The sequence below is a fragment of the Chaetura pelagica genome, unplaced genomic scaffold (assembly GCF_000747805.2).
Source record: "Chaetura pelagica isolate M959 unplaced genomic scaffold, ChaPel_1.0 scaffold180, whole genome shotgun sequence".
In the NCBI taxonomy this organism is placed as follows: Eukaryota; Metazoa; Chordata; class Aves; order Apodiformes; family Apodidae; genus Chaetura; species Chaetura pelagica.
Genome location: NW_009951794.1, coordinates 62,004 through 77,223, shown reverse-complemented (window position 1 = coordinate 77,223; position 15,220 = coordinate 62,004). Strand labels below are relative to the sequence as shown.

The 15,220-nt window shown below is 39.1% G+C and overlaps 1 protein-coding gene across 1 annotated transcript in view; it reads right to left on the bottom strand.

Moving 5' to 3' along the window:
* Positions 1–13,998, bottom strand: part of SEC14L1 (SEC14-like 1 (S. cerevisiae)) — a 37,582-nt gene extending 23,584 nt beyond the window's left edge. The window contains exon 1 of the mRNA XM_010006958.1: positions 13,936–13,998. Coding sequence (XP_010005260.1) covers positions 13,936–13,998 — 63 coding nt within the window. The remainder of the gene's footprint in view (positions 1–13,935) is intronic.
* Between the last annotated feature and the right edge of the window lie 1,222 nt (positions 13,999–15,220).

Genomic DNA, 15,220 nt, shown 5'->3' with positions numbered 1-15,220 from the left:
CACTTTTCAAATACACCTTGCTCTTAGATGGTAAGAAGAGAGCTAATGAAAATCTGTTTAAGTAATCTTGTGGATGTCACCACAGAATAAACATGTATTTGTTCTACCAAATAGGTTAGCAGACCTGCCACATGCAAAGCAGGCACAGCAATTTGCTGCTCAGATGCTAGAAACACAGTGAAAAAGCTTCTGACCTTTATAATCATTTGTTGCAGGATTTGAGCTTTGATTCAACAAATTAAAAATCTCTATGGAGTCATGAAACAGCACAGAAGCTGTTCTTGTGCTTTAGCTCAAAGAAACTACTCTAGCTGAGACCATAAAAATCTAAAGACAATTTTCTGCTTGCTTCTGGTTTCCCATCACTCCAAATAGCACTTACCCCAGTCACTCACAACATACAAAGGATGTACAGAGGGCAAGCAAAGCAACCTTTCAGAATGGAGCCCCTGTGGCTTTTGACAAGGAGCACAGCTCTGCAACACATAACAGGAACCATCAATGTGTATCTCCACACATCTCTGCAGACACAGTCCAGGCTACTTCACACTTATTTCATCTCTTTGAAGCCCTCTGCAGTGTAAAAGGAACAGCTTCATGTTAAATTTCAGGCATAACAATAGTTTACACACACTGCCAGTCATAAGAATCATGAAGCACCACTGAAATTGTATTATAAATGAAACAGGTGTGTGCAACAGCTTATAGCTCGAGAGCTACGACACCACACATCAGACACCCCCCTCAGTTTCTGACAACAGGACCGTTCATGTCCTAACACTGCAACAAAGCACCTTCAAGTGAACTTAACAACACTAACAAAAAAAACCCTGGCATTTCTGTTCATCTCTAGTTTAGGCGCAGCATTTCCATGGTTACAGTGTTGATCACTATTGGCTTTAAGCACATTCCAAGTATAGACCAAATGTAGAGCTTGGCATTTCAAACAGCCCAACCCTGCAGGCTAGTTCTTCTAAACTAACTTTGAGTCCCCCTGAGTTGTTAAAAAAACCCTGGCATTTCTGTTCATCTCTCTAGTTCAGGCAGCATTTCCATGGTTACAGTGTTGATCACTATTGGCTTTAAGCACATTCCAAGTATAGACCAAATGTAGAGCTTGGCATTTCAAACAGCCCAACCCTGCAGGCTAGTTCTTCTAAACTAACTTTGAGTCCCCCTGAGTTGTTGTGCACCCACACACTATGGTGCCACCTGAACACTTAGCAAGCACCCGTCCATTACATCCCCCGTGTCGTTTGTCCAAGCAGTCACTGAAATTGGACAGATCTTCAAGCAATCTCATTACAGCAGCCACATATTCCAAAACTTTGGTGCCCATCTCAAAAATAGGTATTCATAAAGCATTCTTGACAAATTTGAGTTACGTATACAAAAATAAAAGCATAACACATTTGCTTAAGACTGCCCAAAACTGAGGTAGGGGCTAGAAGACAAGCCAAAAATGAGTTATTTGGGGACAGGAAAGCCAAAAGCAAACTCCCTGTGTATGGAGCGTAAATGTGTAGGCTACAGAGCTCGTGAATCTCAGCTTTGGCATCCAGTGTTTCCAAGCATGAGTAAAGTTACTTTAATATTTTAATATTTCATTAAAATAATGTAGACCTTATAAATAAATCAGGAGATTCCAAAACAAGCTATGAAGCAATCTTCCAGGTAAGTGGAATTTTACTGGTAACTCGCTGTTGAGTTATGCAATTCTGATAACCAACCTCCCAGACCGACCAAAGAGCCTCTGCCTTCCTGCACCAGAAGAAAAAGCCAGACAGAGAGACCTCTCTTCTCATGAGGGATGTGACCAGTCAAAGCACCCACGTAAGCTCTGTCTACACAGATCACTTCTTTATCCCCCTCAGCATACCTTTTCTGCATGGATACTATTCAATAGCTGACCATTTTCATATCAGAAGGTAAGTCACAGAGAAAAGTTCTACTAGCAAAATGATAGTGGTCTGATCATTGCATGCAATGAAACTGGAAGGGAACTGGCTCTTGACCACCAAGGAATCATTTTGCTATATGCAGAGACACAATCTTCATCCAGATAAACCATAAACTCTTCAGTGATTTAATGCAACTTAATTTAAGCCTTTGGTGGTAAAGCTATACTGCAGGCAAAACAGTTTGGGATAAAGAACCTGACCTGAAGACAAGAGCTAACATTTCATCTTTTATCTGTAGAAGATGATCTTTAATAACCACAGGTATGCCTCAATGGTACTTTAATTGGACAAGTGGTTTCTTTAAAACAAGTAAGTCACTTGTGGTTCACTTAAATTTGCTCAGCTGGAACTATGTAATACTTGATTCTCTGTGTGGCAACCTGAACGTCCATCTACAGAGACCAAATGAATTGCTGGGGTGGGATTTAAGAAAGTGGATAGTCAGTGTAAGAGTGTACAAGTTATTCCCACTTGCCTCCCAGACACTCACAAGAGGATCATTCTTTATTTTCCCTCATTCAAGAAGTCCAGAGAGCCCAAAAGAACCCGAGGCACAGTGCCACTCCACTAAAGAGCAAGTGAAGCTAACTTCAATTGCAGCCTCTGTACAATCGTGAGACATGAATCTCCAAAATGAGAAGCTAAAATAGAGAAGTTGAGCAAGTACCACTCCTTCTTCCAGAGAAAAAGATGAAGGACAGAAACCCCAAACATCCTGAATGTAAATAAAATAGTAATCTTCCCTTCATTTGGATTAAGCTGGGTCAACCCCATCACTCAGGTTAGACTGGCTTGTGACTGGAAGACCAACATCAAATAGCTCGTTAGAAAACAAACAACTGACGTTGCTCTGGTCTAGGTTGGAGGTGAAACATCAAGGACAGACTTCATAGCCATGCTGCTGTGAGCTGCTCTTCAGCAGACACAGACCTCGGCTGATTTAGTGGGGGCAACAACATTATCTGATTTGCAATTTCACTTTAAATTGTTTATATTAAATGCATGTACAAAAGTATTCTACAGAGAAAGCGTTTACCTTGTCTCTGTTCCAAGCAAGACAGATGGAAATCAGCTCTGGCCCAGAAGCCACGTAGCTCTGAGCACTACACTTAGTTTGACAGAATGTGCCCTGCAATTAAGAGTCAACTTCAGTAGTTTCTAGGATAGGAAACTTGGCTTCTGACCCCAATTGCACAGGACATGACTGTTCTGGCTCAACGTTAAAGCACTATGGAGAAGAGGCTAACGTCCAAAAGAGCATCACAGTAAAGGCTGGCAACAGGCCAGTGAAAGCTTAAATGCTTGGAGACCAACATGAGATTACTGGGTAATTGTGAGCTATTCTTAAATTCTTCCTGTTTCTCTGCAACAATGGCAAAATATAAACCTTTGCATAACACAGAAACATCCCTTTCTTTGAAATTTTTAAGATACACTCTTCAAAATGACTGTAAATAATTAAGCTTGTCTTACCATTACTTGTAAATAACCATTGCTTGTCTTATAGCAGCTGAACAATGACAACTATGTTCTGCATTGCTAACAGGCATCACAGATGCACAAGACACTGTCACACTGAAAGCATAATTTGGGACTTGGCTTCCCAATTCCTTTCCAGTTAACAAAATTGTGTGTCTAGTTCCTCCGCAGTTTGTTTTACTTTAGAATTCAGCTGCAATCCTGCTGTGTCCACTGAGGATCTATTTTTGGAACAATCAAATATTCCTTACTGCTCTCCTGCTCTGTGCTTAAGTCTCACTTTTATGAGTCCTACAACTGGCATTTGTCACTTTTTCAGTCTTAAAATTGCAGACACTTTCAATAATAGGTCTGTTAAAACATGTTTAACATCTGGAATATGTTGTGCTGTTTAAAATAAAATCATTACTGTGTAGACAAAATCTAATTTATGAGTGGGGGAGGAAAGGATGACTACAGCATTGCTACAGTATAGGCTCAGAATTCCTCTTTAAACCATTGTCTGAAACCATTGTACTGCCACAAACTCTTCTGATCTCCATCCAGAACAACCCCCTCACCCCATGAAGGTTCAGTGAAACAGGTTTGACTTCTTAGTCTCAGACTGCACCAACCAGGTTTTAATCTGGCCCAGAGGCATCTAAGCACTGCAGGAGTGACTTCACTCTACCAAGAGGATAATCAGCACCTTACAGAAAGGTTTGCCAAAAGGGCAGAATTCAAGATAAGTAGCACGGCTCAACCATAGAGGTCTCAGCCATAAAGGTTTGGCTTTTGGACCAGCAAAGAATCAGCTTCCAGATAGAGAGCAGCTGTACTGTATTAAGCAAACCACTTAATATTTATTAAGTACATCAATGAAATCTTAACCAGTCACTAATGGCAATGGCATGTCATCAAAATGCAGCATGAGAGGGCCTGGGGCCTGCAGACAACTTACCTCTTCAGTTAGGAATTAAAATGTAACATTAAAAAAAAATCTTCACCTTACATATATGTCTGACATACCAGGAGATGCCTCAAAAATGTTAAAAAATTATAGTGGAAGATCAACAGTACAGAACAACAGTGGTTCCTCATATGGAATCAAACTATTAAACAGACTAAGATTCATCACCATGAAAAATAACTATTTAAAACTGAGGGAGATATCTTACAGATCTACCAGAGCAAGCACCATGAAGAACGTGAGCAGGGTTTTATTGCCTCTTCCAACACAAGGAGCAGGTGGTGTGAAGCCAAGCAAGCAGGAGTCAGGCTGTAGATAAAGGATACATCTCTTAACAGAGCATGTCATGAAGAACAGACTCCTGCTGGAGTGTGTCTTGACAGAGTTCACTTGGCTCCAGAAAGGAATTGGGCAAGCACAAGAGAGAAACCACATGCAGTGCTATTATAGACAACAGGCACATTCTGGACCAGAAGGGCTGTCAAGACATCATCTCTGTAGGATGAAAGAGCAACCCAAGAGAGTTTTACCATATGTTTGAATCATCCTTCTCCTCCTCCCTAGAGGTAAATACCGCCCTTGGCCACTGCCAGATAACACAGCACACTGGCTAGATAGGCCTTATGGTGCAATTCAGTATTGTGGTTCTCTCCTTAACAGACAGAACCATCCTTTTCTCCAGATCCAAATATATCATTAAGATGTAATATAGTATGTATGTGTCAATAATCAGGTCACACCACTGCTAGGAGCATCATTGCCACGTTAAAGTGGTACAACTTCTGTACCCCTGAATCTGCTCGCCAATGAAACAGAAAGAAAGATACCACTTAGCTTCAAAAGATAAGCCAATTAAAAAAAGAACACTCAAGACTCCTTTGATTCTTTTCTAAAAAGCAATTAAAACAATAGATTATAGACCATCATATCTTTGTTCTTTACTCTCCTTTCCAGCAAAGGCACAGAAACAAAAGCAAGAATTAGCTTGGTCAACACAGACTGTTTAGTCAACATGCTTTAAATCCTGTTCATTACAACATCAGTGGCTGCACCATGCAAACCATGAAACACATCAATAGAAATAAGTAATTTCATAGAGCCATGAATTCAGTAATGAAGAATTTATCCACAGGCCAATGAATTGCATTGCAAAGAGAGAGTCTTGCAAATTAAATAGTGTAATTTACACACTGAATGAAATAGCCAGAAAAATGTCCTCTGGAAGAGAATGCACTGACTGATGTTCCTGAACTGGACTTAATGCTATGGCATTCACATTTTACACTAACTAAAGAGACACAATGCACTTGAGAAAGGAAGTGCTCTCATCAGGAAACTAACTGTTGCCCTTCTGCTGTGGCATAAACAGATAGAAATGACACACTGACATCCTGACCATCACCAGAGAAATACTCATTTTCACAAAATGAGCTCTATTATTATCAAAGCAATATGATATCACATTAGAGCAGCAGTAGGCAAGGCAGAAAGTTATCAGTCACAGAGAGGCTGAAATGTTGAGTGATTTGCAGTGTCGTTTTCGGCTGTTACACAGACTGATCTGGATATGTTCCAAAAAACACCTATACTTCAGTTTTGAGAATATAAATAACATCAGAATGAAAACAGTTGCAGTTATCCAACAAGTAATCCAAAATATATGTAACTCTACAGGTTTAAATATTTAACTTCCTAAATCTGATCATGGCAAAGTCTTGGAATGCTAATTTCAGATCACCCAAATGTATATAATTAAGAAGTAAATCAGTTTAAATACTAATTAATTTATAATACAAAAGGTTAGCTTCTCTTTGTTGTCTCCCACAATCCCTCTGCTGTCACTGGAGTTAAAGCTGTTAGGTTCCAACAGCCCTATTGATATTTTTATTTTCAAACTTACTGATGTATAGTCCCCAAACCTAATTACCATAAAGCAAATCTGAAGAGCAATCCAAGACAGAAACTGTTCAAATCTAAAGCTTCATACATGATTACAAACCAAGAAAGCCCACCAGTCAGCTCACATGCTACCCCATTAGACCAAACAAAACAATTTAATTTTTATTAATTTTCACTTTTGTAAGGTAAGGACTGATTCCTCCTTATGCCAAAAGAACCTTATGCAGAATCCACAACTCCAAGCTATTAAGCACTATTTGCAAATACTTTGCACTGCAAAGGAACACCAGAGGCCTGAAGACTGAGTTTCTAATGGCCCCTCCAATAACTGTTAACAGCAACAGGCTTCAGCATTTTTCAAACTGCAGATCCCTAATTATTTCCCCATGGAATCAAGGGCTCCACGGTGCAACATGTACTGACAAGCACTTCACTTGCTTTTTCTCTTTTGGGGTCAGCTGCCATCAGGTCACTGGCATCGCAAGGGCTTGAGCATCTGCCCCCACAAGGATGCTCATCAGCCTTAAGCAAGCTTGGTGAGGAAATCAGGGTGAAACCTGTTTATTTTCCATTTTTCAAGACACCTTTTGACCAGATTACCTGGCTTGCTAATGAACATGCCTTTGCAAGAAAGCAGCAAGAGCAAGCTGGAAGCCCATCTGAGCTATAACAGGAAACCACATATTTGGTTATGTTTCTCTGGCCCTTAGAAGACAAGAGGCCATGAACCACAAGCTGAAAACCTCTGTAGACCGGGCAGAAACCTGTATTACTCAAGCAAAAGTAATTCAGAGAAAAGCTAGGATCTTGGGAACTGATCTCAAATGTGGATCTTTTGGCAAGGCTGCCCCGTGCTGCAGTGGAGCCCAGATGATGCCACACAGCCCTTTCAACAGAAGCATCCCAGCCTTGTCACCACCATATCTGTCCCCAGCACAAGTTTGTGGCGTGACTCTCGCCTCAGACATCACTGACTGATTACAACTGAAACAAGCTGCATGCAAACTGACTGTGAGAGAGCAGAATTATTAAATTATCTGCAATGGGCCCTACTTAACATTTTACCCAAGCTGCTAACTTGGCCTGTCTTAGCTGCATCATAAAAATGAGGTAAAAGTGTTAATAATTCAGCTTAATGGCCTATTTCTTCATTTAGAATATACACACAGTAATTTTAAACTACATGAAAAAATGGAAGACAAATTTGCTTGGGAGAAAAGAAAATAGACCATTTACAACTAACCTGTAATTAATTTTTACTTGAGCTAATTAACAGATTTCCTTGCAAATTCTCAGAAGATTCTTTCTATATTCAGGCCACAACAGTCACTCTCCTTTCAGAAACATTGAATTCAAACTAAGTGCAAAGCAAAACCAATCTTGGTTACAAGCATCACAACCGATACCCCTCAAGTCTGTCTTCCAAAATCCAGACTCTGGTTGCTTGGGGTTTATATTAAGTCCTCAGGGGATGCTTCCAATCTCTCAGGCTTTCTTGCTCTCTCCTTCATGCTGTGCTTTTTCAAATACCCTGCTGTCAGAGAGCAGTAAGAGCTGCCCAGGAAGAGGAAGCACAGCTTGCAGTGGCAGGAGGTACACACAACTGGCCATACCAGATGGAAACGCCTCATTCTGCGTCTGCAGAGATGTCTCAGAGAGATCAGAGCAAGCTCTGGTTCCTCACTGGGCATGTTTTTAGAATTGACAAAAAAAACCAAACACCAAACCACCATATATGTTTCCCAGGGGGTTTTAAAGGCTTTTCACACATGCTTCTTAATGACTAATCACATGTTAAAATATGAGCACGAAGTTAAGACCTTTTCCACATCATAAATGCAGTACTTGAGATGTCTAGGGCACTGCAGAATTAACCACTTCCTTTCTGCCAGGTTCCCATCTGTTGAACTTGGAAATTTTTAACTCAAAGACAACACCATTTGGCTGATCAACAGATCTTAGAGCAGCACCTCCCACCAGTCTCAGAGCTAAAACACCTGCAAGGGGTGAAAAGCTTGGAGTGCTTGGAGAACAAAGCAACAAGAACTGTTTTGAAACACACTTTTCTATTGACACCTCTCAGAGTTTGACAGTAGTGGTGTTTTTAGCTTTTGAAGTGTAAAATTTGTTAAAACAACTGACTAGAAGCATTTGGTGCACAAGAGAACTGCAGCTGTCAGCTACAGTCAGGTCATGTGTTTGCCCACAAAAAACAGGAAGCAGCTAGCCATGGAAATATCTAAGCACTCCATGAAATAACACGTAAATTGCACAGTAAGCAGGCTAAGTCAATATTTTTCCCTAGTGCTCAGCTTAACTCTTAGGTTTATTAACTGCAGCTCACTCCAAACAAGAGGCCAGGTTGTTCTTACAACCTCTGCTAACTCAAGAGACCATCAACAATGACATAAACAAGCAGTTCAAACTGCTGATGCTTATTCAAAAATAAGACAATCCATACAAAGCACTGTCCCATTGCAGCTTTAACAACACATGTCCAACAGTAAATAAGCCTGAGTTTTCAAAGACAGGGAGCAAAGTGGATGAGAGTCTGGGAGTCACTCAGCTGAGCAGTTTCAGTGGACACAGTTTGCTCCCTTCCCTAGGCTTTCACTATCCCAGAAAAATCATCAAGAAGGTGCACTGCATCAGGGGGATAATGTAACTCTCTTTACAATTAAAACCAACTTTGTGCTCCCAAAAGCACCTGGAGAACAGCTTCTTTTTTCTCACCAGCCTCTCAGGCCCCCTTCACATTGAGATGTGGAATGCACTTTTTCCAAGACAAAGAAAATGAGACCAGAAGGAAGAAAAACTGCAGGGACTTACGAGCAGGTGTGGCACTTGATACTTAGGTTTTTTTTTTGTGGTGGTTTGGTTTTTTAAAAAGACATTTTAAAGTAATAAACTTTACAATGGAAATAGGATGTAACTGCCTGATCAGGAAACTTACCACAATCTAGATCAAGGGATTATGCTTTGATTTGTCAGTCTGAAAAAACAGACATGTTTTCTAATCTGCTCTATCATTCAAGCAAATTTATGCCATCTGCAATTTTATTACTTTCCTGTAATTTAAGGATATTTTAAATCATGGAGATTTAAACACTGTTTTTTTCAGATCTATAAAAATAACACCAGACAGCCTGTTGTCCAAAAGCAGTAAATTTGAATCATTACAATTAAAATACAATAAAAAGGGCCCTACAGATTATATTTAAGAAAGATTTGTGCTTTAGATACTTTAGATATTCTATCAGAAGAAAGAGAAAACATAAGACCAATATTTTTTTTTTAAGGATTTTCATGAGCATACACAGTTTGGAAGCAAGCACTTTTCAGCCTCAAGGCATGTCAAGATGACTATTTTTATTGTAAAATAAAAATTAAATGCATTCTTTCCACAACTGCAAGCTTCTGACATCCATGACTTCTCTTCATTGCTTGGCACCACTGGAAGCAAACAAATGCCAGGAGCTTTAACAAAGTGGGAACATTATTTTAGGTGTTCAAAACACTGCAAAATACCTTTGCAAGTGCTTCTTGTCACAGGCAGATTTGAAAATCTTAGTTTTCACAAAGCCATGAGTTGTTAAAATCTACATTAATCTGACTAAACATAACAGGACAGGTTTAGAGCACACTAGCTGTGTTATTATTCATATTTATTTCTGAAACCAAGTCATTTGTAGCTGTAAATAGGACATTCTTTATCAGGGCTGAGGAGCAATAGTTTTTCCACTAAAAAAACCCCAAACCCTCTGGTCAGTGGTTCAATTCCAGGTGGTTCTTTTAGAAATCTTATTTTCCATTTGCATGAATTCCACCCTTGGAATGTCACAGCAGCTGATTATTCATTATTTCAGTTGGACTAGATGATGTCTAGAGGTCCCTTCCAACTCTTGACAATTCCATGATTTAAATTTGCTTTGGAAATTAAACTGAAGGGGAATTATCTAATGCATAAAAATGAGCTGTGAATCTCCAAAGTTAATTTTAGACTCATGTGTGGTAAGAAAGCTTCAAGCTCTTAACTGCCTTTTAACATTAAGAACTACTTATTCAGCAGTCCCTGTGTTACTTTAAAGGTAAACCACTTTAAGCTAATATTAAAAATTGAATCCATAATCTTTAAAAGTTTTATAAAAGCAGCTTCTCAGTTTTTCTCCAATATATTTAACCTTGGTAACTTGACCAGTGAGTCTAAGTAAACAGTCATTTTTCCACATTTCAGCTGCTTCCAGCATTACGTAAACTCCAACACGAATAGGAGGAAAAATGAGGAGTGTGATGAACAGCTCTGCAAGTTGGTTGTTCAGGGTTTTAAAAATAAATATAAATACATATACAGAAGCAGAGAGTTTTCAAGAAGTTGGTTTTGTCAGATACACCAGCCAAAAGTCATCATGTCAGCACTGTTAACCATTTGGTGAAATCATAATTGCCTTGAATTAGACTAAAACTTGCTCATTTCTAGCCTGTGATTCTTGAATCTTCTCATGTTCAGGAGACAGTTTCATGAAAAGATCTGCATTCAGTTCTGTTTTCGAAGCAACTTGGATATGATCTGGAACCACACAATTTGCCAGTAAAAGGAAATATTCAGGGGAACTAGCTTAGATTTTCTATCATTTGCCCTTAATGATGAGGGAAAGGCAAGAAGCACGCAGCAACAGCTCTTCCAACTTGCTACCTCCAACAGTTCCCTCAGACTTGAGAGATAAGGGGTGGTTCCTTGAAATATATTGTCACAGAGATACATTCAATAGATTATTTTTCTATTTCAGTGGAGGAGCACAAGAGAATCTTTTTTTCAACACCAACTTAGAAAAAATAATTTTCACTGTGTCTATTTTAAAAGTCTGTATAGCATAATGGTCTGCAAAAAACTTGTCAACTTAGTTTGGATCAAAAAGAAATTAAATCCAGATTTTTGTCTTAATATAGCTGCACTCACCCTTCATGGAGAGAACAAAGTTCTCTCACAACACACTAGAGCAGCATGAATGGAATGTTGATTGTACTTGATTGTCTCTTAAGAATCTCTTTCAAACCCAGGAAAGTAGAAGTGGGCAAACAGGAAGTTTGTAGTGGAAGTGACCCATTCTGCAACTTGGTTGCTTGAGAAAAGAAGAATTTAATGCTGATTTCTCCATTCAAAATCTAAATATTAGTTTGACTTAATGAGCTCCAATTTGTAGTTGGAGCACACATCATCCAGGAAATCTTTACAGTCCACATGGGCTTCGCTGACACTGCTGATCTTCACTACTACTCTCTAGAATTTATTACCTCTTCAGTTCCATGAAACAACCTGGGAATGGAGGACGATTTTCCAACTAAATTTTTTTTAAAGCACCCAAGCTCAAAACTGTGGGTTTTGTTAGGCATCTCAGCATAAAGAACACTGCTGTCACACTGACCAAAGGTTTCTTCAAGAGGCTTTTTACTGACAGCTGAGCATCTCAGGTGTCGGGGTTTAAACCTCTATTTGAGGTCCCATTCTCTCAAAGGTCGGATGCATATGAAAGACAGGGACAGAGGAAAAAAACCTCTAAAAACATAGCAGGGTGTTTTAAATTCAAGCTTGGCACACACCAGGATGTATTCCTCATTTCAGAAGAGCTGCTAATACAGTTAAAACAACATAACACTTTTTGGTTGAGAATATGTAACAGTACTTTCACTTCAGTGAGCACAACACTTGACAGAAATATTCCTTCCAGAAATACTTCACCAACTTATGCAATCACCATTCAACCAAGGGAAAACAGTAAGAAAAGGCATGAAACTATCATATTCTGTTTACATTCTTTAAAGAATTTGGCTCATGGAGGCACTCCTCCACATCCTTCAGAAAATGCATGACCAGTTTTGATAGATCACCACAAGGAACTTTCCATATTTTAAAACCCAAAAGCATAACAGAAGTGACATGGCAGGAGAAGGATGTTCATCCAGTGATCACATTCTGGACAAGTGCAAGGGATAACTTGCTGACCTGGCACAGACAGAATAAATCACACATATTATCACTAATCTAAACTCTTGCATCCTGTTCAGATGATGCTTTCTAGAAACATTCTTCTTCTTCTAGTTCACTGTTCTAATTTTTCAACTCTTGTTTTCTCCAAGTTACATACACAGTGTAACTTCTTCCTTTCCACAGGAGAAAAAGATCTTTCATGTAAGAAAAGACTTAGGATTTGTTAAAGATTGCTCTCCAAATGTTACCCTCAAGTTACAGAACAGTTTGAGAACCTGAAGTTAACATTAATAGTCAGAAGTTTTTCTAATTACACCCAATAAAGCATCATGAAAAGTCTCGATGTCAGCATTTTAACTCAAAATATCATTGAACTTAAAGAATTTTTGCGTTTAATTTAACAGCAAAGTAAAGACTTGTCAGTTCAAACAGCCAGAGAATTGTGTCCAAGAAACTAATTTTTATTGACTGATCTAAGAGCAATAACCAGTTTACTTCACTGAAAGCCAAAGTTACACATGCAATCAAATTTATATTAGAAATCATCTGAAGTTAAGCTGTCAGTAAGTGCAGTAAGGTCCTAAAAGACCTTCAACTTGTCACAGATTTTTCATCACTCATGAAATAACCACTCTCTGCCTTTAAGTGCTTGCAAGAGCAAGTCCTACACGTGTAACACTGGAGGCAATTCCAGAAATTAGATAAAATGAAACTGAAGTATTCCTCTTACAGTAATAGAATCCTTTTTTGCCCTGTGACTGTGAAAGATCACTTCTGTAAGGAACTCTGCACTTCAAACCATGTGATCTATCTAAATATTTACACTGTGAACACTATTAAAACTCTCCTCTGAAGCCACCAAACATAATATTTTCAGCAAATGAAACAAAACTAGTACTGTTTAGATTATTATTTAGTGTAAACTGCTCTTATCATGTAGAAGCTGACCTGACTACCCTTCTCAACTGCTCTTCCTTACTCCCAAGAGCCACACAGCTGTGGTTTTGGCTGAATATAATTTAACATGTCAAATACCTACTTCCTTTCTGTTTTCTAAAGGAAAAAAAGGAAGGGAATGACAGAGAGAAGAGGCAAGCTAACTGGGATTTATTTTATTAGTAGTAGTAACATTAAAGCACAAATTAGCAGCCCTGCACCCAAAAAGTGCACCTGGTCATTTATCTGGCCTCCATAGCAGTATTTTTTTCTTTCCTCTCCAAAGTATCACCAATTCTCAGAACACTTTCTCCTTTTCCTTGAAGGCTTATCCTTGCTTTTGTGGCTCTGTGCTCTCCAGTCCTGTAAAATCTACACAGATGAAGATGCAACCACAACAACCTTTTAATCAATGTACTCAATGCACTCTCCAAAGCTAGGATAGGTTGCTCCCAGCAATCAACTGGGAAATAACTCTTTGAGCCCACTTTTGCTCTAACATTAAAATAAATCTATTAACTATATCTAAACTTCAGAAGAAGAGAACACACAATGTGAAAAAATACTCCCCGCAGAGAAGAAACCATGAAAACACATACCCCTCATATTTTGCATATAGTTTCAGATTTGTATATTCTACAGTACCTACCAAACAGAGCTCAGTAACTACTTAGCAACACAAGGAACTGCCAAGGAAGAAAATAACAGAAAAAATTAATACTTACAGCCATAATTAACTCAAAAGGGTGTTTATACACCCGTACGGGGGATTGATACTTCTGTACCATGGTTGCAGTTGGTAGGAGCAACTCAAACCTGAAAAAGAAGTTTTTAAAACCATATGTCAAATGTAGAAACTGATTTTTCATCTTTTCTTACAATTATTCTGTGTGTGATACCATGCTAGCAACTCTACAGGAAAACTTTCACAATTCCTTGATGACTTTTCTTTTTTGGAAGATGCAGTAGGGCCCTGAAAAAGCTCTATATCTTCTTGTCAGGAATGACTTATCACTTCTTCAGATGATACAAAATTAGCACATTTGCAGCCCAGTTTTAGTAACAGATCTTCCACAGGCTTTATGACTCCTCATCAGGATGGATGGTGAGACTTCCTGGGCTGCTCCTGAGAGCCCAACATTGACACATACCTAAAGCTAAAGGCAGAAAAACACTTCCCACTTCCCCAGCAGGGATGTGGGCTGCCTTGGTTATGGTTAATTCTGAATTGGGGCTGGTTTAGTCTTATATGGGGGGGAGAAGAGATAGACCGTTCCCCACAGAAACAAAACAGGTTAAAAAAAAATACCAAATGTTACAAACTCTTGCTTTCAGCAAGAAAGATAAAGAAATGGATCACTGCAGCACACGGAAAGCATTCCTTCAGCATTTCCAAACCAAGTGAGTAAGACTTTTCAGAAAGAAACTTAGGAGACAGCTGGGGAGAAAAGCTGCGAGAAACTACAAACATTCTGCGGCCAGAAAAACAAAAAACCCCAAAAGAACCACTGGCAGAACAAGAGAGGAGCTTTTCCAACGCCTCGGTGCCTGCTTCCCTCATTAAAGTGTTCGACCCAAAACTCTCTTGAATGCAATTAGGTTTATTGAAAACATACTGGCAGTAGCACTTGGAGATGAAACCCCGGGCTGCTGGCCAGACTCATTTCAGCGAGAAATGGTTTTATTCTAACAAGCCAGCGCTAGTTTTATTTATTTATTTCTTATTTTTAATGCCTTCTCACGTTATCCAGAGAGCTTCTGGAAAGCTGTTCAGGAGCTCCTCAGAGAAGCGGCCAATAATAAATTCGAAAAGTCACAAGAAAGTTCACCCGACATCCTATTCAAGAGAGTCATTCACCCGTGACTGCCCCGCCGTTAAAACAAAAAAAAAAACACAAAAAAACACAGCCAAAAAAACAACCCCCCAAAATAAAGCACAACAAAAAACACAACCGCCACAAAAAAAAAAAAAAAAAAAAACAAAACAAAAAAAAAAAAACAACGACCCAG